Source organism: Homarus americanus, unplaced genomic scaffold, assembly GCF_018991925.1.
Source record: "Homarus americanus isolate GMGI-L3 unplaced genomic scaffold, GMGI_Hamer_2.0 scaffold24140, whole genome shotgun sequence".
NCBI lineage: Eukaryota > Metazoa > Arthropoda > Malacostraca > Decapoda > Nephropidae > Homarus > Homarus americanus.
Genome location: NW_024743367.1, coordinates 40,001 through 64,589, shown reverse-complemented (window position 1 = coordinate 64,589; position 24,589 = coordinate 40,001). Strand labels below are relative to the sequence as shown.

Here is a 24,589-nt window from a genome sequence, read left to right as displayed (position 1 = left end):
GTGCCCCCAATCACCTCCTCCTTCATCACTTACTTGACCCCCCACTCCCCGAGGTGCCAATTTTACAATCGTCAATATCTAATCTCCGGAACCAATCAAACGCCATTAAATAACAAGAAAGTTCCATTCCCTAATCTCCGGGAATATTGGGTCTTGGTAAATAGGTCCACATTCCTATTAAACCTAACCTAACCTAACCAACAAGTTGAAGTCTTCCCGTTTTCTATTGAAGAAAACGGGTAAGGGTAACTGTACTAAATTACTGCCAGCCAGCACAGGGGGTGATTGGTCCAAATTCTAGGTTCGTGATAATTGGGGTGGGGGAGGAGGGGTGAGGGGGAGAGGTGAGGAGAAGGATGAGGGGGATAAGGAATGAGAGGTGGGGGAAGGACGGAGAGGTGAGGGGGAAGGACGGAGAGGTGAGGGGAAGGACGGAGAGGTGAGGGGAAGGACGGAGAGTTTAGAAAAAGTAAAAGGTCAAGATGAGGAAGAACACGAAGAGAGGAAAGGATGTGAGGGGAGAGATGAGGTGAGGGGAGAGATGAGGGAGGGGAGGAGGGGAGATGAGGAAGTGAGGGGGAGAGATGAGGTGAGGGGAGGTGAGGGAGAGATGAGGTGAGGGGAGGTGAGGAGAGGAAATGAGGGAGTATTCACCTATAATTTCACGAGTTAAAGACGATGGGAAAGGTAAGGACATGGTTTATGACCTAAAGTAGGGGTGTGGTGGTGTGGTGGGTGTGTGGTGTGTGGGTGGTGTGGTGTGTGTGGTAGTGTGGTGGTGTGGTGGTGTGGGTGGTGTGGTGTGGTGGTGTGGTGGTGTGGTGGTGTGGTGTGTGGTGGTGGTGGTGTGGTGGTGTGGTGGTGGTGTGGTGGTGGTGTGGTGTGTGGTAGTGTGGTGGTGTAGTGGTGATGGTGGTGGTGTGGTGTGTGTAGTGTGTGGTGTGGTAGTGTGTGGTGTGGTGGTAGTGTGGTGGTGATGGTGGTAGTAAAGTTGTCAGTGGGAGGTCAGGGAGGTGATAAGAGGTCAGTGGGAGGTCAGGGAGGTTAATAAAAGATCACTGAGAGGTCAGGGAGGTCGGTGGGAGGTCTGGGAAAAGAGATCACTGGGAGGTCAGGGAGCACCGGCCTCCCTTCACACATGTAAACCCTTATTAGAATGACAGAAATGTACTAGATAGTGGGCGTAGTGGGGAGGGAGGAGGGAGAGAGAGAGAGAGAGAGAGAGAGAGAGAGAGAGTTTTACATCACCAAAGTCACTCAGCTTACTAATATACGCTTAATATAATCACTGGATCACTTCAATAGTCACCAGGTCAAGAAGGTCACCAAAAAAATAACGTATTTAAATCACCTGAGGTTACAAATCACCAAGTTCATCAATCACCATCATAAGTGACACGCAATTCACATAATCACTAAGTCAATCACCAATTACGAAACCTCATCTTTCACCCTCCACTTGTTGATTGTATTTGGTGCATTCAGGTTCTTCTCTGGGCAATCACCACTTCAATCACCAAAATCATATTCTCAATCACCATTATCGTCACCAAGAGAAGAGTTACATCACTGTGTCTATTAAGACACACTCAACACTGAAGAGGTCTGAATGGGGGCGCGTGTGTGTGTGTGTGTGTGTGTGTGTGTGTGTGTGTGTGTGTGTGTGTGTGTGTGTGTGTGTGTGTGTGTGTCTGTGTGTGTGTGTTGTCTGTGTGTGTGTGTTGTGTGTGTGCGCCTTAATGAGATACTTGAAGTGAAAGGAATAAAACGACTTTACTTTAGATGATATGAATGAGGGGGGAGAGGGAAGGGAGGGGGGTAGGGGAGGGAGAGGGGAAGGGGGGGAGGGGTAGGGGATTTGGTGGATGATGATGGTTTAATGAGAGCTTCTGACAAGGGAGGGGAGGGGGTAAGGGAGGTGATTGACAGGGGGAGGTTGGGGGGTGATGGGGGAGGGGAGAGGGTGTTGGGGAAGCTTAATAAAGACTACTGACGAAGTAAATGAAGAGAAAGAGAGAGAGAGAGAGAGAGAGAGAGAGAGAGAGAGAGAGATATCTTCTTAGGTATCTTCACCACCTTGTGTCGTATTTATAAGCGAGTCAATTAAACCTGTCCTAACATCTCAATGACAAGACCCACCACACATACGACCCTTTTGAGCCTCCCAGCCCTGGTTATGACTGTGTGTGTGTGTATGTGTGCGTGTGTGTGTGTGTGCATGTGCGTGTGTGTTAGTGGTATAGGCAGGAGGCAGGCACAGTTCTCGTCCCCAGTCCGTCAGTGATCCTACAATCCCTGGGGACGACCCTTTTAGCCAGGTGACTCCCACCCCCCCAGCATCTACTTTCAGGTGAGTTGCTGCCATAAAATCAGCAACATGTAGTGTAAGGAATTTAGCAAGGGCTGGGCGGAGGCTGCGGTGGTGAACGATTTATAGCTGTACAACACGAACCTAACCTAACCAACACCAACCAAACCTAACCTAACCAACACCAACCAAACCCAACCTAACCAACACCAACCAAACCTAACCTAACCAACACCAACCCAACCTAACCCAACCAACACCAACCCAACCTAACCTAACCAACACCAACCAAACCTAACCTAACCAACACCAACCCAACTCCAACTTAACCAACACCAACCAAACCAAACCAAACCTAACCAACACCAACCAAACCTAACCTAACCAACACCAACCAAACCTAACCTAACCAACACCAACCTAACCTAACCTAACCAAAACGAACCAAACCTAACCTAACCAACACCAACCTAACCTAACCAACACCAACCAAACCTAATAACCAACACCAACCAAAACCTAACCTAACCAACCAATACGAACCAAACCCAACCTAACGGATTCAAGTTGGATAAGTTTAGGTTAGGAGGAGATAGGAAGAACTGGTTCACAAATAGGGTGGTGGACGAGGAAACAAGCTTAGCAACTTTGTAGTAAGTGCTGAACGCTGGAAAGTTTCAAAAGGAGGCTGGATAGATTCATGGATGATAGAGAGTGGTAGTAACTCCGACAGGAGCTGCCATGCACAGGCCAACCGTCCTATTGCAGACTCCTTATGTTCTTATGTTCTTAACCAACACCAACCAAAACGAACCAAACTTAACCTAACCAACACAATCCTAACCTACCAAGATCACATTATAATTACACCCTCCAACACTACACATCCCTCCAACACATCCTCCAACACTACACATCTCCAACACACATCACATCCCTCCAACACACCATCAGTTCACATCTCAAATGGAGAGAAAAATGACATCCAATAAACAGGAGACTGGTAACTGTCTCCTCCGCCACTCACTGAGAAGAACCGGGACCAAAGAGGTGACTGGGGTGACTGAGGTGACTGGGGGTGACTAGGGGTGACTGAGGGTGACTGAGGGTGACTGGGATGACTGGGGTGACTGAGGGTGTCTGGGGTGACTGAGGGTGACTGGAGAAGACTGGACACGAATGGGTGATGAGAGGAAAGAAGGAGGAAGGAAGGGAGGGGGAGGGGGGAGGGAGGGGGGGGGAGGGAGGGGAGGGGGATGAAGGGAGGGAAGGACAGAGGGAAGGAAAGGGAAGGAGGCAAGGGAAGAAGGGCGAAGGCAAATCCACCTACACCACCCACACATATCCCCTTATCCACCTACCAATCCATCCCTCCATTTACTCACCTATCCATCTCCCTATCACACACACACCCTATCTGAGAGCTAGGCTGGGGGTAAGGGCAGGGATGAGGGCTGGGGTAAGGTAGGGATGAGGGCTGGGGGGGTCGGGATAAGGGCTGGGAGTAAGGGTAGGGATGAGGGCTGGGGTAAGGGTCGGGATGAGGGTAAGGGTCGGATGAGGGCTGGGGTAAGGGGTCGGGATGAGGGCTGGGAGTAAGGGGTACGATGAGGGGCTGGGGGCAGGGGTCAGGATGAGGGCTGGGGGCAAGGGTCGGGATGAGGGCTGGGGCAAGGGTCGGGATGAGGCTGGGGGTCGGGATGAGGGCTGGGAGTAAGGGGAGGGCTGGGGATGGCAGGTTATCAGAATTACAAACTAGGGAGAAAGAATGAGGAACGCAGGCGGCACTGAGCACCAAGAATGCCGCTGTCATGTGCCGCCGCCGCCACTACTGCATGCGTCTCTAGGGAGGAAGAGGAGGAGGAGGAGGAGGAGGAGGAGGAGGAGGAGGAGGAAGGAGGAGGAGGAAGAAGAGGAGGAAGAGGAGGAGGAGGATACAACGTCACCACTATATTATAAAAAAAATCACCAATAATAATAATAATAATAATAATAATAATAATAAGTTGGATTGGAGTGAGTGGTAGTTCCTCCTCCCTCCACCTCTCCTTCTCTCCATCTCTCCATTCTCTCCTCCATTCTCGAGTTACGGCCTTGACCTTTGAACCATATACATATAGATGGGGTCTCTCTCTCTCTCCTAGTAATACATCACCATCACCGTGTACACCACCCATCACCGTGTACACCACCCATCACCGTGTACACCACCCATCACCGTGTACACCACCCATCACCATGTACACCACCCATCACCGTGTACACCCACCTATCACTGTGCACCACTCCATCACCGTGTACACCACCCATCACTGTGTAAACCACCCATCACCGTGTACACCACCCATCACCGTGCATACCACCCATCACCGTGTACACACCCATCACTGTGTACACCAATACTCACATAGTGAGTTCTGATTATGGGCGACCTCTTCCTCCCTCCTCCCTTCCCCCTCCTCTCCCCTTCCCCTCCCTTCCCCTCCTCCCACTCCCTCAACCTGTCACTTCCTGCCCACCTGTAAGGATCCTCACCCCTACCCTGCCTCACTCCTACCCTGCCTCACTCCTACCCCTGCCTCACCCCCTACCCCTGCCCCACCCCTACCCTACTACTGAACACTATAACAACACTAACCTAACCTACCACAGTACCAAACCCCACTAAACCCCTCCCTCTATCACCCCAGCTTCACCCCCCTCCCTATCACTCCCAGCTTCACCCCCTCCTATCACTCCCAGCTTCACCCCCTCCCTATCACTCCCAGCTTCACCCTCCCCTATCACCCCAGCTTCACCCCCTCCCTATCACCCCAGCTTCACCCCTCCCTATTCACTCCCAGCTTCACCCCCTCCCTATCACCCCAGCCACCCCCTCCCTATCACCCCAGCTTCACCCCCCTCCCTATTACTCCAGCTTCACCCCTCCCTATCACTCCCAGCTTCACCCCTCCCTATCACTCCCAGCTTCACCCCTCCCTATCATCCCCAGCTTCACCCCCTCCCTATCACTCCCAGCTTCACCCCCTCCCTATCACTCCCAGCTTCACCCCTCCCTATCACTCCCAGCTCACCTCCCTCCCTATCACTCCCAGCTTCCACCCCTCCCTATCACTCCCAGCTTCACCTCCCCTTCCCTATCACCCCAGCTTCATTCCTATCACTCCCAGCTTCACCCTCCCTATCACTCCCAGCCACCCCTCCCTATCACTCCCAGCTTCACCCCTCCCTATCACCCCAGCTAGTTAAATATTTCCATAATTAACTAATCTATAGGCTCGTTGTGTTTATCCCATCATTCAGCCGGAGAGTTTGTTGTAGTCTTACCTCCCCTTCCTTCACCCTGTCCCCACCCCTCCTCCCCCTAATTTGCATAATCATTTCAGAAATCAATGGTCATTCCTGAATTTATCATCGTATAAAATTTCCATGGTTTGGTTTGGTTTGGTTTGGTTAGGTTTGGTTAGATTTGGTTAGGGTTTGGTTTGGTTATGGTTAGATTAGGTTAGGTTATGGTTTGGTTAGGGTTGGGTTTGGTTACGGTTTGGTTATGGTTAGATTAGGTTAGGTTTGGTTTGGTTAGGGTTTGGTTTGGTTACGGTTTGGTATGGTTTGGTTATGGTTTGGTTATGGTTTGGTTAGGTCAGGTGTGGAGGGTCTCGTTGGCCCAGGTGTTGTGTTGGTGGTGACATGATTTGGTTTGGGTCAAAATCTCAAACCCACGCTAGGTAGAGGGAGGGGTGAGAGGGAGTGGAGTTGGGTGGAGTGGGGGAGGGTGGGGTGGGAGTCGGGTGGGGTGGAGTGGGGAGGGTGGAGTGAGGTGAGTGGGTGAGGAAGAGGGTGTCTGGGAGAGAGGGAGACGAGTAAATGGGAGGCAGTGAGTGGGAATGAAGGAGAGGAGGGAGGAAGGAGGGAAGGAGAGGGAAACGGAGGAGGGAGAATGAGGGAAAACAGACGTTGGGGGTTGGGGGTGGGGGAAACACCTTACTCCTACACTTAGCAGAACAGTCTCAACCATCCCACACCCTTTATACACCCTCACCTCTCTTTTTCTCCCCTCTCTTCCCTCTCTTCCTTCTTCTTCTCCCTCTCCCTTCCTTGGTTATTGATATTCCTCTTCGCTTCCCAATAGAAGGAGAGAAGAGGAGTCTACTTTGTCCCCTTCCCTTCACAACAACCATCCCTCCTACCACATCCCTCCAACCACATCCCTCCAGCCACATCCTCCTAGCCACATCCTCTTCACCACATCTCTCCTAACCACATCCCTCCTAACCACATCCCTCCTAACCACATCCCTCTTAACCACATCCCTCTTAACCACATCCCTCTTAACCACATCCCTCCTAACCACATCCCTCCTAGCCACATCCCTCCTAGCCACATCCCTCCTACCTAATATGAGATAATTTAACATAGAATATCCTGACAATCTCTCGAGCCGATTCAGGGGTTCATTATCGGTTCGTTTTAAGGGTTCGTTACTGGTTCGTTTCAGGGGTTCAAATCATGTTAGGTTTTCAGCTTATTGGCGATGTGGGAATGATGTTTCGTTTAATAAGAGGACAGCGTCATTACACACAGACACACACAGACAGACAGACAGACAGACACGGACAGACAGACAGATAGGCAGACAGACAGACAGACACGGAGAAAGACACACACACATACAGTCTGTCTTTCTCTCTGGCAAGCCAACTTTAATCCAATGGGTTCACTTTACTAAGATCTCTCTCTCTCTCTCTCTCTCTCTCTCTCTCTCTCTCTCTCTCTCTCTCTGGTGGTAGCATCGTCCACCAATACAACACTAGAATATTAAGTGACACACACACACACACACACACACACACACGGTAACTGAACATTTAACAACATTGTAATTGGCATAAAACTTTTTACCTCACTATTTGTTATTGTCGTTATTGTAGTTGTTGTTGGTTCATGTTATTTGTTGTAGTTGTTGTTGTGCCATGATATAATTCTGTTTTAGTTGTAATCTCACGCTACATGATGTTGTTGTTGTTGTTGTTGTTGTTGTTGTTGTCGCCTCCAGCTAAACGGTGTGACAGGAAATTGACCAACGCGGTGTTGTTGCGGCACGCCTCCCTATTTCCACGCCTTGCCACTCCACGCCTCCCCATTTCCACGCCTCGCCACCCCTAACCACCACCCCTAACCACCACCCCTAACCACACACAACAACTACCCCCCCACAAATACACCTGACCCCCCACATTTCACTACTACCAACCCACAACACCACCACCCCACAACCCATACCACCACCACCACCCCCCCACACCACCACAACCCACACCACCACCACCTACCAGCCCACACTCCCCACCATCACCACCACCCACACTCCCCACCACCACAACCCCACCACCACCCTCTACAACCCCACACCTTCACATCACCCACCACTCCACTACTACCCCCCACAACCCACACCACCACCACCCACACTCCACCACCACCCCCACAACCCACACCACCACCCCCCACAACCCACACTACATATTAAACCCATCCACACACATCCTACACGACCCAATCAAACAGTAACTACAGTATTCAATAAATAATAAGAATCTCCAACACAAAACACTATTAGCTGCTAGTTCTCGTAGGATTAGGATTCCAATATCCTTTGAGGGTTAAAATACACCTGAAAGAGAGAGAGCCAGGATGTGTGGGGGAAGGATATCTCTTGCTAGGATGTGAGGGAGAGGTTTCTGTTGCTAGGATGTGTGGGGAAGGATATCTCTTGCTAGGATGTGTGGGGAAGGATATCTCTTGCTAGGATGTGACAATACTCCCCCCACCCACACACACACACACTTCCGGTTCATTATTATTATTATATTAAACTCAGAAATAAACCCTGACCTAAAATAAATGTCTGGTCCGCTTTCAAACTTAGGTCAGCTTAGATCTCGCTCTTCTCAACCAGGTCAACCAGATAAACCAGGTCAACCAAAGACCATACTAATATTTAACCAGTGGAGACGCCTCGCCTCCCACACGCCAGCTCCTCCACACCAAAGCCAGGTTGATGACCAAACTCAGATACGTTCATGTTTAGGTGTAGGCAAATTACCCTGCGTTTAATCCAGGTATATGCAAATTAGCTGCGGTTAAGGTAAATATGCAGATTAGATGCGGTTTGATGCGGTTTCTAAGGTAAATATGTAAATTAGCTGCGATTTTTAAGGTAAATATGTAAATTAGATGCGGTTTGATGCGGTTTCTAAGGGAAATATGTAAATTAGCTGCGGTTTCTAAGGTAAATATGTAAATTAGCTGCGGTTTCTAAGGTAAATATGTAAATTAGCTGCGGTTTTCAAGGTAAATATGTAAATTAGATGTAAATTGCTTCTAAGAGTTAGATTTATGATAGAATGGCACAAAATTAACACTGACACTCTACCTTAACTCGATACCTTCACTTAACACCCGTTAGGAGACAAAATTAACACTCTACCTTAACTAGATACCTACACCTTATCACACACACCCATACTTAACAAAGCAAATCATTCCCTAAAGTTTCCTAGGTTAATTTGGTCTCCTAACTGGTGGTGCTAAGTTAAGGTATCTAGTTAAGGTAGAGTCTCAGTGTTAATCTAGTCTCCTAACTGGTGGTGCTAAGTGAAGGTATCTAGTTAAGGTAGAGTCTCAGTGTTAATTTGGTCTCCTAACTGGTGGTGCTAAGTGAAGGTATCTAGTTAAGGTAGAGTCTCAGTGTTAATTTAGTCTCCTAACTGGTGGTGCTAAGTTAAGGTATCTAGTTAAGGTAGAGTCTCAGTGTTAATTTGGTCTCCTAACTGGTGGTGCTAAGTGAAGGTATCTAGTTAAGGTAGAGTCTCAGTGTTAATTTGGTCTCCTAACTGGTGGTGCTAAGTGAAGGTATCTAGTTAAGGTAGAGTCTCAGTGTTAATTTGGTCTCCTAACTGGTGGTGCTAAGTTAAGGTATCTAGTTAAGGTAGAGTGTCAGTGTTAATTTGGTCTCCTAACTGGTGGTGCTAAGTTAAGGTATCTAGTTAAGGTAGAGTCTCAGTGTTAATTTGTCTCTACTGGTGCTAAGTAAGGTATCTAGTTAGGTAAGTCTCAGTGTTAATTTGTCTCCTAACTGGTGGTGCTAAGTTAAGGTATCTAGTTAAGGTAGAGTGTCAGTGTTAATTTGGTCTCCTAACTGGTGGTGCTAAGTGAAGGTATCTAGTTAAGGTAGAGTCTCAGTGTTAATTTGGTCTCCTAACTGGTGGTGCTAAGTGAAGGTATCTAGTTAAGGTAGAGTCTCAGTGTTAATTTTGTCTCCTAACTGGTGGTGCTAAGTGAAGGTATCTAGTTAAGGTAGAGTCTCAGTGTTCATTTTGTTTATTTATTTTTTTGTATTGTGTTTCACAGTTCAAAAAGGAATTAACTGTCTTTCTATGCTCTTTGATCTCCTCTCTTTCCCTCCACAGTCGCCGGGTAAGGTAGGAGGGGGGAGGGAAGGGGGAGGAGGGAGGGGGGGAAGGGGCGATCGCGTCCCTCATCTCACCCCCCTGACAGAATAATGTACATCAAAGCCTTCAGGGGGTGAGTGAACAGAAAGATTAAAGAAGGGAAGTGAAGAGGAAAGAGGGGAATGAGAGACGAGAGAAGAATGGAAGAGGAATAGATTGAGAGAAGGAGAACTAGAGAAGGTGAAAGGTGAGAGAGTGAGTACGCACACACACACACACGCACACAAGCGCACGCACGCACACGCACACACACACACACACACACGGCCCCTCTGGTCTTATAAACACAAAGGTAATTTAAGTCTTACCTGTGTGAGTTTAAAGGGAAGGGACAAGCTTAATTAGGTCACCTGAGCTGTGACCACCAACCATACACGTGGCAGAGTGGGGAGGTGCAGGTGGGGAGGTGCAGGAGAGGAGAGGCAGGTGAGGAGAGGCAGGTTGGGAGAGGCAGGTGGGGAGGAACACGCTGGGAGGTGCAGGTGGGGAGAGGCAGGTGGGGAGGAACACGCTGGGAGGTGCAGGTGGGGAGAGGCAGGTGGGGAGGAACAGGTGAGGAGGTACAGGTGGGGGAAAGGTTTAAAATAAAAGAAACTCTTTGATTGGTCAAAAACATTGTGACGTCATGAATTGTGTACATCTGATTGGTTAAACGCGATACTCCAGTGACATCATTACTACAAACACTTCTGACTGGTCAAGTGTTGGGGAAACAAATGACGTCATGAGTTATAAAAAACCCTGATTGGTCGACGACGGGAGATGAAAAAACACACAGCAACTGATTGGTCGACGCTCCCTCACCTGTTCATCTCCTTCACCACCCCTACCTCTCCCTACACCCCTACCAACCCCCACCACCCCCTACCTCTCCCTACACCCCTACCAACCCCCACCACCCCCTACCTCTCCCTACACCCCTACCAACCCCCAACCAGTCCAGCAAATCAATAATTCTCAATATCCTTTTAAATTAGGTCCGCTGCCAGTGTAATTATCAGCAGCTATCAGTCAGGTCACCTTGTTACCGTCTCCATGTTCGTTATAACCGGGGTGGAGAAGGGGAGGGGAAGGGGGAGAAAGGGGGAAGGGGAGAAAGGGAAAAGGAGGGGAGATAAAGGAGGGAAGAGGGAAATAAGCCCCCCTTATCCTCTATTGATTATCGCAATACGTAATGACCTGAAGGAAATAAGTAAATATTGACCTACTGTAGTTCGTAAGTCTCTTAATTAATCCTGAAGGTAATTTAGAAGGTATAATTAAGGGTTCAAAGGGGCCTAGTTTCTCTGTTAATCTTGTCGTCTTCTTTAATAGCAAACTAGGTCGTTTTGTAGTTTGTGTAACGGTAAATAATTAATTTTAGTGACGGTAAAGTTTTATTGGTGACGGTAATTTATTTTTTTATGACGGTAATTTTTTGGGGTGACGGTAAATAATTAACTGTGACGGTAAATTATTTTGAGACGGTAAATTATCTTTTTTACGGCAAATTATTTTTGGTGGCTAATAAAAAAAAATCGTCTAATGGAACTTTATATATATATATTTTGTTTGGCTAATAAGTTCACAATTAATTTTAACCAATTTTCACAACATAGGAACTTAAAAAAAAACTAATCACTGGCCATTAGTGTTAATAGTGATTTGTGATGCAGGTAATTACTGATTAATCCTGGAGGCAAAGGTAGACAAACAGTTAAGTTGTGGCCAGAAATAATAATAGACGATAAAAGGAGGAGGAGGAGGAGGAAGAAGAGGAGGAAGAAGAGGAGGAAGAAGAGGAGGAAGAGGGGTGGTGAACGAGGGAGAGAAGGATAGGTAAGTGGTCAAGCCTTTGTGAAGATAGTGACCCAACCAACACTCACTCTCTCTCTCCCTGGGGCTAATGTGAGAGGAGGGAGAGTGGGAAGTGAGAGGGAGAAGGATTATATGAAAAGGGGAGGGAAACTTTTGAGAGAGAGAGAAAGAGAGGCAAAATATAAAATACAGTACTCTCTCTCTCTCTCTCTACACACACACACCCACTCCCTTCCTCCCTATCACCAAAACCACCTCCCCATCACCTCCCTATCACCACCAACACATCCCTATCACCAACAACACATCCCTACCACCAACAACACAGCCCTATCACCAACACACCCCTACCACCAACACACCCCTATCACCAACACAGCCCTATCACCAACACACCCCTCCCACCAACACACCCCTCCCAACAACACACCCCTCCCACCAACACACCCCTCCCACCAACACACCCCTCCCAACAACACACCCCTCCCACCAACACACCCCTCCCACCAACACATCCTACCACCAACACACCCTCCCACCAACACACACCCCTACCAACAACAACAACACATCCCTACCACCAACACACCCCCCACAACACATCCCTAACACCAAAAAAAAAAAAGGAAGAAGAGGAGGAAGAAGAGGAGGAAGAAGAGGAGGAAGAGGGGTGGTGAACGAGGGAGAGAAGGATAGGTAAGTGGTCAAGCCTTTGTGAAGATAGTGACCCAACCAACACTCACTCTCTCTCTCCCTGGGGCTAATGTGAGAGGAGGGAGAGTGGGAAGTGAGAGGGAGAAGGATTATATGAAAAGGGGAGGGAAACTTTTGAGAGAGAGAGAAAGAGAGGCAAAATATAAAATACAGTACTCTCTCTCTCTCTCTCTACACACACACACCCACTCCCTTCCTCCCTATCACCAAAACCACCTCCCCATCACCTCCCTATCACCACCAACACATCCCTATCACCAACAACACATCCCTACCACCAACAACACAGCCCTATCACCAACACACCCCTACCACCAACACACCCCTATCACCAACACAGCCCTATCACCAACACACCCCTCCCACCAACACACCCCTCCCAACAACACACCCCTCCCACCAACACACCCCTCCCACCAACACACCCCTCCCAACAACACACCCCTCCCACCAACACACCCCTCCCACCAACACACCCCTCCCACCCAACACACCTACCAACAACACATCCCTAACACCAAAAAAAAAAAACCAACAGTCAAGACAGTGCTTTACTCACCTCTTTATCGGGGTCCTTGAGCGATATCTCCACACGGTAAGATAACTCGTCTTCCCGGCTAACTCTCACCCCTGTGGCCTGCTCGATCTCACACAAGGCTTCCGGCTGTAAACACAACACTCGGTTAACTTGATGACGACTGCACCCTGGTATATTAAGCTTAGTGATATACGAAGCTTAATGATATATGAAGCTTAATGTAATGATATTAATAACTGTTCATGGTAATACATATAAATACATATATAAAGCTTAGTGCACAGTAATATATGGAATAAATATACATGATAATAAATAATGAAAGCTTAATGCATAGTACTACATGTAATAAGCTGTTAAATTAATAAGCATATGACAAACACAATGACAAGAGTATTAAGCTTGTCTATATTCGCAACATGTCAGAAAAAATTAATAAAATGCATAATACGTACAATAAGCTTATTCATTAATGTATTACTTGTCATACATGTCATATAATAAGCTTGACATTATTAACAGAAGGTTATTCATACGCGGCATCAGCTACAAACAATAATATATGTATAAATGTATAGTAATGTTCATGGTACTTTTCAGAACATAAATAACCAGATTCGTTAAGTCTCCCCTGAAAGAGTTCGAGAGAGGATCGTTTTCTTTTATACGTTTTCTTCAATTAAACCTGCGGTGACTATACTAAGCTGGTAATAAGCTCTTTTTCCCCTTCTAGTACTACCTTTCTCTCCGCAATATCTATCTCCTTCACCCCATCTCCATAATATCTACCATCCCCACCCCCCACCCCTCCTCCCCATCACTAGTCACCCTGGGGAGCCATATTATCACAAGTTCTCCCCAGGGGGTAATCGTGCCTCAGGGAGTCTTTATAAAATCGTCCGCTTCTTCAATAAGGACTCGGCCATCTTTCTCCCCACTTCCATTAACCTTATCCACACTACCCACACTATCCACACTTATAACTGCTCCATCCACACACATAATATTCAATCCACATATAACTTTACCCACATGAGAGAGAGAGAGAGAGAGAGAGAGAGAGAGAGAGAGAGAGAGTATCCCCTCTTTGGTAAATTTCAAGGGGGTGAGGCTCCACACCAAGGCCTTATAATGTTAGGAAATATACTACGAACGAGTCCCGTTATATATCACTGAATGTATATAGTCTAATCTAACCAAATCAAGGTTTATCTAATCCCAATGTTACAAACCAAGGGTCTTTTTGGTTAGGTCATGTTGCCTCATTAAAACCAAACACGATTTAGCTCCCATAATATCAAAGTTATCGAAGAAAGAAAACGAGAATCTAGAGAAAATGGTCCTGGTTCTATCAATCACGGGGGGGACTTGAATATTCTGTGTTGACACGAGAGAGAGCATGAAAAATTAAACGTATGTGAAATAAATTAAACTTTGCGAGTGTTTTTTACGATTTTGTGTGAAATAATATGACACAACGGACGAAGAATTTTGACAACCCTACCGAGACAACAGGAGTCACAGTGTTCATTTTGAAATTCATCGATCACCTTTGTATGGTTATTTTTTGAATTGAGAGTAAGATAAAAACCCTTAAATACACAATCCAAGTACCTGTTCCTACTACCAGGCAACAGGTAAGCGGAAGAATAATCACCTGGGGTGTGTACCTGTACCTAAGGTATCGGCCAATACAATAAATGTACCCCCTCCTACTTCAGCGCCTCCCCCAGGTGGTTCCTACCTCCTGGGGACACACGCTGCTCCTCCACCATCCACTGATCACAACTACAGTTTTTTACTTTACGGAAATAACTTCCTCGAAACCAATAATAATAATAATTTTGTAAAGGGTTTCGGTAATCGACATTTTTCCTGTTGCATAGAAACGTTTTGTTTATTTACCAAGTTATAATTTTTCCGATTGAATTTGGACATTTGTATAAAAAAAACTAATTCTTGAAACACTTATTAAAATTGCATTGGACAAAAACATAAATTTGAGCCTTTGTGAAGATGAATCAGCTTAAGTAACCAAATTAAACCTTTTCAGGATAATCAACTGAAACTCCATTAAGTTTATTGGTAAAAGTGTAAATTTCAGCACACACGATCTTCACCACGAGAGCTGAGCTGTAGATGTAATGTTTTGAACGACTAAAAAGGTCAAATATCTCTTCTCTCTCTCATTATTACCAAGGTCAGGCACTCCAACACTTTTAAACACTTTCACGACTAAGTTATGATATTACGAACATTTATAGCCATTTTTTTTTATTACACGTCAACCTGATGCACTCTGAAAGCTTCGGAAACTCTTGACCAGAACTTTTTTTTATTTTCTATTTATTTACACCTCAGCCTTATAGGAGAGTAATATCTGAGAATTTATCTACTAACAAGATCAAAATATTCCTCAATGTCTATCAATCCATCAGTAAAAACATCCTTGTCTGTCTGTCTATCGTGGTAAACAAAGCGTAATATTCGAATCCCATATATTTAAGTTACTCCTAAAACTCCATTTTCTCTTATACTTGAGAGAATTTGAGGACAGACTCTTATAAACGCACACACATAGGGGATTAATTCCTTCCTCCTGCTATTCCTCTTCCTCTTCCCTTCTCTCTCCTTCTCTTCCCCTTCCTCCACACTCCCTCCTACCCCGCCCTACTCTTCCCCCTAATCACATCCCAGTGGGGTAACTCCGCCACATAACGCTTAATGGCGCAACCAATTTCTTGCCACCCAATTTGCCGAGGCTGCCATAAAGGTGGGTGGGTGGGTGGATACGGAGTGGGTTGGGTAGGGTGGGTTTGGTAGGGTGGGTTGAGTGGGTGGAGTGGGTTGGGTGGGGTGGGTTGAGTGGGTGGGGTGGGTTGATTGAGTGGGGTGGGTTGAGTGGGTGGAGGTGAGGGAGGTTTAGGTCCCACCCACCAATAAAGCCCTCATGTGTGACCCACCAATGACCAGCTAATGGTAGGCGGGTCAAAGGTCAGCCTGGGTCACTGTAGGTCATTCAGGTCCTCATTCGAGAGCTGGTATGTTATCACCTAATGTCCACGAGGTTACCAGGTGTGAACCCTAAGACCTCCAGGTTAATTAGGGTATTGTACAGAGATATGGTAAATAAAAGTGACCCATGACCCACTTGTACTACCACCACTACTACCACCTGTACCATCTACATCATCACTACAACTATCTACACCACCTCCATCACCACCACTACTACCACCACTCACTCACCACTACCACCACCACCCTCACTCACCACTCACTCACTACTACCACCACCACAAGCAGAACAAGACACCTCTCCTTCCCTCTCTCCCTCCCACTCATCCATCCATCAACACTCATCATAACAGTCTCTCACAAGTGTGTTAAAACTCCTCCCAGGTAACACATACGCCAGGTGAGACAAACACTACCTACCTGCCTAATTATAGCTTCGCCTTGTATTATAGACCTAATCTTCAAATTCTATTATTTACAACCTCATTAATTATAGACTGTCAATTTTACACAACCCGGAGATAATTATTATTGTATTTAACTTCGTCTCAGAACCGTATGACATAGTGACGGTGTTTATAAGTCTTGGGTTATGTAGTATGGCAGCTGGTCAGTACTGGCGGGCGTATCATATGATTTCAACTCCTCTTAAACGCAAATCATTATCACTGGTACTTCGCTTTGAACTACTCTTAGGGTGGGGGGGAGAGGTTACAGTTGAGGGGATACAAAGGACAGACAGACATGATACTGATTCTCGCCTCCCCAGCCTCCGCCACGCCCCCAGCCCCCGCCACGCCCCCAGCCTCCATCACGCCCCCTAGCTACGAGAGAAACATCCCTCATCAGGATTTGTATGACCTCACTTCCCCTTCTCTCCCTCCTACCTTAATATACTCAGCCCTCACCCCTCCCTCCCTCGAATGATGGTGGCAGGATGGGGCGGTCCCGTCTACTTGGTCATACAACTCGCCAGGCCAAGGGGCGTCACTCTCCCTTCGTCAGCCGCCACAACACGGATCATGTTTTAGTACACAAGTATTTCCTGCCGTCAAGACCTGAGGGGGAGTGAAGGGGTGGTGTGTGTGCGTGTGTCAGTGTGTCTCTTTTTAACACTGTGTCAGGTTGTAGGCAGAGCTCTCTCTCTCTCTCTCTCTCTCTCTCTCTCTCTCTCTCTCTACCTTAAATTTAGCACCAGAGTGAGTGAGTGAGAGGAGAGGTTCGCCCTACAGGTATGTACACACAACCTCCTGGCAGACGAAGGCATATTAGAGACAAGATGGATGGTTCCGGCACGCACGCACGCACGCACGCACGCACGCACGCACGCACACACACACACACACACACACACACACACACACACACACACACACACACACACACACACACACACACACACGCACACGCACACACACACACACACACGACAACGGGGAATTTACGATGTTTTAACGTGAGTGTGACTTAGGACTCTGGCGGGGAATAATCCCTAACACTGGCGGGGAGCACACAGCAGGGGTGAAGGAGGTTGTGGCCTCTCGGGGAATATTTAGGAAGAGACGGAAATGAACCAGAGGAAAGGGGGGAGGAGGAGGGGAGGAGGAGGGGAGAGGAGGAGGGGAAGAGGAGGGAGGGGAGAGACCTGATTAAACAAGAGTTGAAGAGGTCATTTGAAGGGTTAAGAAAGGGTACAATGTGTGTGTGTTCCATCTGTCCCCCCGTGACACACCCCCGGCACATCCCCACACACCCCTGGCACACCCCGGCACATCCCCACACACCCCCTGACACACCCCCACACACGCCCCGGGTCAGAGAGACAATAGCACCGAGTCCGATTACTACCTGAAAACTTTCTGTAATTATACCAACTTTAGAAGACTTCTGGGTGCGACAGTGTAGGATGGGAGTACGACCTATCGCCACCCCTGCCACCACCATCTGCCACCCACCATCACCCCTGCCACCCACCATCACCCCTGCCACCCACCATCACCCTGCCACCCACCATCACCCCTGCCACCCACCATCACCCCCACACCCACCATCACCCCTGCCACCCACCATCTGCCACCTACCATCACCCCTGCCACCCACCATCACCCCTGCCACCCACCATCTGCCACCCACCATCACCCCTGCACCCACCATCACCCCTGCCACCCCACCATCACCCCTGCCACCCACCATCTGCCACCCACCATCACCACTGCCACCCACCATCACCCCTGCCACCCACCATCTACCACCCACCATCACCCCTGCCACCCACGTTCTGCCACCCACCATCACCCCTGCCACCCACCATCTGCCACCCACCATCACCCCTGCCACCCACCATCTGCCACCCACCATCACCCCTGCCACCCACCATCACCCTCACCCACCATCTGTCACCCACCATCACCCCTGCACCCACCATCTGCCACCCACCATCGCCCCTGCCACCCACCATCACCCCTGCCACCCACCATCACCCCTGCCACCCACGTTCTGCCACCCACCATCACCCCTGCCACCCACCATCTGCCACCCACCATCACCCCTGCCACCACCAACTGCCACCACCATCACCCTGACCCACCATCACCCCGCCACCACCATCGCCCCTGCCACCCACATCTCTCCTGGCGCCTCACATCTAACGATCATGAAGTGGCACTCAAATTCAAACATTAACGGCCACTAACGGTTATTAACGGTTACAGATGGCACCAACGGTCTTTTAACGGTTTTCACCCACTATTTGAAATGGTATACCGGTATGCTTGGTATATTAAGGTATGCTTGGTATATATTGCATAAGTAATCTATGGATAAAAATACTATGCTTTAATGAAGAAAAACTCAGGATTACTTAAGTTACACCGATTAATTAAAGGATACCTGGATTAATTAAAGGATACCTGGATTAATTAACGAATACCTGGATTAATTAACGGATATATACCTGGATTAAGGGACATATACCTGGATTAAGGAATATAAACTTAGATTAAGAGATATATATACCTGGATTAATTAACGGATACCTGGATTAATTAACGGATACCTGGATTAATTAAGGAACTACACACTTGGATTATATAAGGGGAATCAGAGCAAATATTCTTATAAAAATCTATATGATATATTCTATTGCCACTTATATATTACTTAAATCATGCCTGGCACTTTAGGGTTACTTAAATCATGCCTGGCACTTTAGGGTTACTTAAATCATGCCTGGCACTTTAGGGTTACTTAAATCATGCCTGGCACTTTAGGGTTACTTAAATCATGCCTGGCACTTTAGGTTTACTTAAATCATGCCTGGCACTTTAGGGTTACTTAAATCATGCCTGGCACTTTAGGGTTACTTAAATCATGCCTGGCACTTTAGGGTTACTTAAATCATGCCTGGCACTTTAGGGTTACTTAAATCATGCCTGGCACTTTAGGGTTACTTAAAGACACTTGCCTGATGCACTACAAAATTCTTAAGCCAGAAAGCCAAAAAAATTACTTAAAATTACTTAAAAAATAAATAACTCAAGCTGATATTTCCTCACTACATATTATTTAAAAGCTTATTATTTAAAAGCTTATATCTTAAAAGCTCATTATGGTTGAAAGTCTCGGTGCAAAGCTTACTATAGTGTTTGGTTAATGGTGAAAGCGTTTAATTAGATCACCTGAAGATTAGCACCCCTTAGTTTATTTCACCTGATGATCAAACACCTTAATGTTACCTGGGGAGGGGATGGGGTTAGGTCAGGTGAGGTCAGGTCAAATTAGGGTACGTTAGGTTACATTCGGTCAGGTGAGGTCAGGTCAGATTAGGGTACATTAGGTTAGGTTACATTCGGTCAGGTGAGGTCAGGTCAGGGTACATTAGGTTAGGTTACATTCAGTAAGGTCAGGTCAGGTCAGGTCAGGTCAGATTAGGGTACATTAGGTTAGGTTACATTCGGTAAGGTCAGGTCAGATTAGGGTACATTAGGTTAGGTCAGGTGAGGTCAGGTCAGATTAGGGTACATTAGGTTAGGTCAGGTGAGGTCAGGTCAGATTAGGGTACATTAGGTTAGGTTACATTCGGTAAGGTCAGGTCAGATTAGGGTACAATATTTTAGGTTACAATCGGTAAGGTCAGGTCAGATTAGGGTACATTAGGTCAGGTCAGGTTAGGTTAATCTGAAGGTGAAACAAACTGTGGGGGTTAATCTTCGGTTCATCTAAATATGCACATAATTTAATAAAGAAGATTAAGATATATATATAAACTCACATACCAACACTGATTTGCCATAGAGGTGTGTTGAGAAGACCTGGAGGATGGGGCGAGAGATTAATGATAACGGAGATAACAGGGGTGAGAGATAACAGATGAGAGATAACAGGTGAGAGATGAGAGATAACAGGGGTGAGAGATGAGAGATAACAGGGGTGAGAGATGAGAAATAACAGGTGAGAGATGAGAGATAACAGGGGTGAGAGATAACAGGGGTGAGAGATGAGATGAGAGATAACAGGGGTGAGAGATGAGAGATAACAGGGGTGAGAGATGACAGGGATGAGAGATGAGAGATAACAGAGATAACAGGGGTGAGAGACAACAGGGGTGAGAGATAACAGGTGAGAGATAACAGATGAGAGACAACAGATGAGAGATAACATTTGATATAACACAACAACACAGAAGGCAAAACAATAACCAATAAACGTCGACACGAAAGAAAAGACGATAATGAGAATAATTAAGAATATTGAAAATAATAAAAACGAACGATAAATAAGATGATGTTAATAAGAGACGATAATAAATAAAACGTTTAAAATAATAATAAAAATAAATGAAAAATTACGAAAGAGACGAAATTTATTATTATTATTATTATTACGTGAAACTTCAATAACTTTCTAAATATCTCAATTTCTTTCGCACCGATTCGACCCTTACCTGTAGGGCTGACGTCAGAGGCCTAGAGCCCATCCAATCACCGTGTAGGGAGGAAAGTTGCCAGAGATCAGGTGTACACTAATTACCAATCAAGGCTGCAGTTTCACCTAATCAATACTAGCGAATTCTCCTCCCTTTTGGCCCACCACACCCCCTCTCTCCTGCCCCCCTTCCCCCTTTTCTCTCACCTCCCCTCTCTCACTGCTCCCCCCACACCTCCTACCGGCCTACAGTGTGACAGTAGAGTTGTATATTAAGCGAGTGTGTTCTTTCCGGGTTAGGTGAGGGCCGGGTTAGTGAGGGCCTGGTTAGGTGAGGGCCGGGTTAGGTGAGGGCCGGGTTAGGTGTGGTGTGTTAGCTCCCAAGTGTAATGAACAACTCGTAAATATTTATAATGACTCACTAAACTGTTACATACTCGGCAACACTTGGCAACACTTAGCAACACTCGGCAACACTCGGCAACACTTAGCAACACTCAGCAACACTCGGCAACACTTAGCAACACTGGGCAACACTCACTCAGCAACACTCGGCAACACTTAGCAACACTCGGCAACAGGGACGATATCTAGGTGTTGCATGCACGAGTCTCCCTCACTACTGCCTCACCTGACGCAACACTTCACATTCTCTCACAACACCGGGTACACCATCCACCACCTCACCTCAGTTCACCTCACATGACGCCACTTCACTTCAGAGGACTTCAGTTCACTTCACATGACGCCACTTCACTTCACAGGACGTCACTTCACTTCACAGGACGTCACTTCACTTCACAGGATGTCACTTCACAGGATGTCACTTCACAGGACGTCACTTCACTTCACAGGACGTCACTTCACTTCACAGGACGTCACTTCACCTCACCTCTCTAACACATCAACAGACAGACAACCAGTACATCCCCTTCAATGGTCCTCTACAAGTGGCTCCTTCGTGGCACTCAAGATCTGTGGCTCCTTCGTGGCACTCAAGATCTGTGGCTCCTTCGTGGCACTCAAGTTCAGTGGCTCCTTCGTGGCACTCAAGATCTGTGGCTCCTGAGTCTTAACCTGACGAAGGTATTGGTGAGAGTGAGGTTGAGATTATGACCTTCAACAACCAGCAGGAGGAGGAGGACTATTGGGGCGAGCTGGCACACGTGGGCTGCTGGGCTGGCACTGTGGCACTCCTCCCTCACACACCACACTACTCATCCCAGCCACACACCGCCACACCTCACGCATCACCACACCTCACACGCCACACTCAGGACGCTCGCCAACACGCACGCGACACAGAGAGAGAGAGAGAGAGAGAGAGAGAGAGAGAGAGAGAGAGAGAGAGAGAGAGATCTGAGAAATGGTCTAGTTTACTCATGTAGGAGGAATAGGAGGAAAGAAAGGGAGATTGAGAGGGAGGAAGGAGAGAGGAGGGGGGGTGGGGTGTGGGTAGTGTGTGGTTAGAGGAGGCGGAAGGAGAATAGGATCAAGAAGTGTAAAGTGTTAACATAACTCTACAAATACTCTCCCCTGCCTCTCTCTCCTCCCTTGCCCTCCCTGACACACACCTCATTTTCTCTCTCACTTCTTCCTAGAACATTTCTCCCTCCCCCCCACCACACACACCACCTCCCCCTCCTCCCCCACACACCTCCTCCCCCTCCTCGCCCCCCCTTTCCTGATTTACATCCTCACTACTGCCCAGTGATGTCTGACACCATCCTGACTTCTACCAGTATCACCACCCACCACCATCACCACCACCATAACTCACCACTACCACCATCACCACAACCACCACTGACTCCCCTTCATACCACCACGAGCCCTTAAATTAGCCTGGGTGCCCCCTCTTCCGTCCAGGGCTGCCCTTACTGCTCCCTCAAGGGCTACTCCCCACCCTTAGGTCTTATGAGAGAGGGAGGGAGCGTGGAATGGTGTGGCGTAGTAACAAGGACACTGACCTCTCTCTCTCTCCCTTCTCAACTATGGTCAGGTCAGGTCAGGTCAGGTTAGGTATTGTAATAAAAAACACAATACTATATACGATAACAATATTAGAACCTCTCTCTCTCTCTCTCTCTCTCTCTCTCTCTCTCTCTCTCTCTCTCTCTCTCTCTCTCTCTCTCTCTCTCTCTCTCTCTCTCTCTCTCTCAAGGTAAATGCTGCCAGGTGTCAAAAACTAATTAGCCAAAATAGTAGTGATGATTAGCTATTGTATGGAAAACAAAACACTAAAATAACACTTAATAAAATGACCAACACAGCCTCAGAACACAGCCTCAGAACACAGCCTCAGAACACAGCCTCAGACCACAGCCTCAGACTACAGCCCCAGAACACAGCATTAACTCGTCTTCAAGTACCAATACACAGCTGGGTCGACTAGAGGCGCCCCGGACTCAAACTAACGACCCCTGGGATAGAAGTCGAAGGCTGTATCTATTTAGCCACTTCCACCCTTCTTCCTCCCCATTAGGAGAGAGACATGATTAACAGTGATGGGGTAAGGGGGAGGGGAGGGGAAAGGGAGGGAAAGGGAAGGGCAGAGGGAGGGAGGGAGGGAGGTGTAGGTGACGCCCGATCCTCACAATGTAACTTTCTGCGCCTCCCTCAGTAAACACCAGTCACGCCCCAACCCGCATACTTCCTCAAGCGGAAGAAGAGGGGCGGATGTGGCTTGGGGAGGAGAGAGAGAGGCGGATGTGGCTTGGGGAGGAGAGAGAGGGGCGGATGTGGCTTGGGGAGGAGAGAGAGAGGGGAGAGGCTTGGGGAAGGAGAGGGAGGGAAGAGGCTTGGGGGAGGAGAAGGAGGGGTGTGACTAAGGGGAGGTGTGTGGTAAGGGAGTGGCAACAGCAGAAAGGGGAGGAAGTATCGTTAAGGGCTATATCCTCTCTCAGGCTAATGGACCTCTAGACCATACTGACATACGCCGGCTCATGAAGGAGGAGAACTACACTTCGTCAGGTAAAGTCCACCCAAGATACTATCCTTCCTTCCTTCTTCAGTACACACACGTCTCAGGGTGTGTAGAACCTCTCACACCTCTCCTACACCTCTCCTACACCTCTCCTACACCCTCTCTCTCGACTCGTTTATATTTAGACGATAACACAATCAGTAATACGGATAGCAACACGACACGATTTACACTATCAATATAAAGCCTTCATGGGCATCTTTCACACGACACGACCCTTACACCCCCCACACTCACCCACAACCCCCACCCCCACACTCACCCTAACTCCACCCCTCACTCACCCACACTCACCCTTACCCCTCCCACCCCCCCACCCCACCTCCCTCCCACCTCCCACCCCACACTCCTCTACTTCCTCTCTTAGCAAAAAAAGTAGAAGAAAAAAAAAAGGTAAAAGTTGCCATATAGCAGCGGGTCGTGTTGCCATAGCACATGTGATGTAGTGGCGACGTGACGAGAATGGTCTGTGTGTCCTGTATGGTGGGGGGGTGGGGGTGAAAGGAATGAGAACAGTGGAATATTGACTATAACCACCCACATACCACAATACTTCCTTTCCTAAGCCTCCTCTCCCCTCCTCTTCCCCTATTCTCCCCTCCCCAAACTACCCCTACTCAACCCTCTTCTACCCTACCTTCCCTTCCCCCTACACTCTCTCCCCAGCGTAACCCTACCTTCCCCTACCCTCTTATCCTCCCAACCCTCCCCTAGTCTCCCCAATCCTCCCCTCCCCAACTGCCAATAAACAAATTCTTTAACTATTTACCTGTGTGTGTGTTACTGAAGTA

At 47.7% G+C, this 24,589-nt stretch overlaps 1 protein-coding gene across 1 annotated transcript in view; it reads right to left on the bottom strand.

The window, feature by feature from the left end:
• The window catches only part of LOC121877145 (FERM and PDZ domain-containing protein 4-like), a gene marked incomplete at its 5' end in the record, with an annotated part of 87,217 nt that overhangs the window by 28,663 nt on the left and 33,965 nt on the right, over positions 1–24,589 (bottom strand). The window contains 2 exon segments of the mRNA XM_042382765.1: positions 12,893–12,997; positions 20,164–20,199. Of these exon segments, the coding sequence (XP_042238699.1) occupies positions 12,893–12,997; positions 20,164–20,199 (141 nt within the window).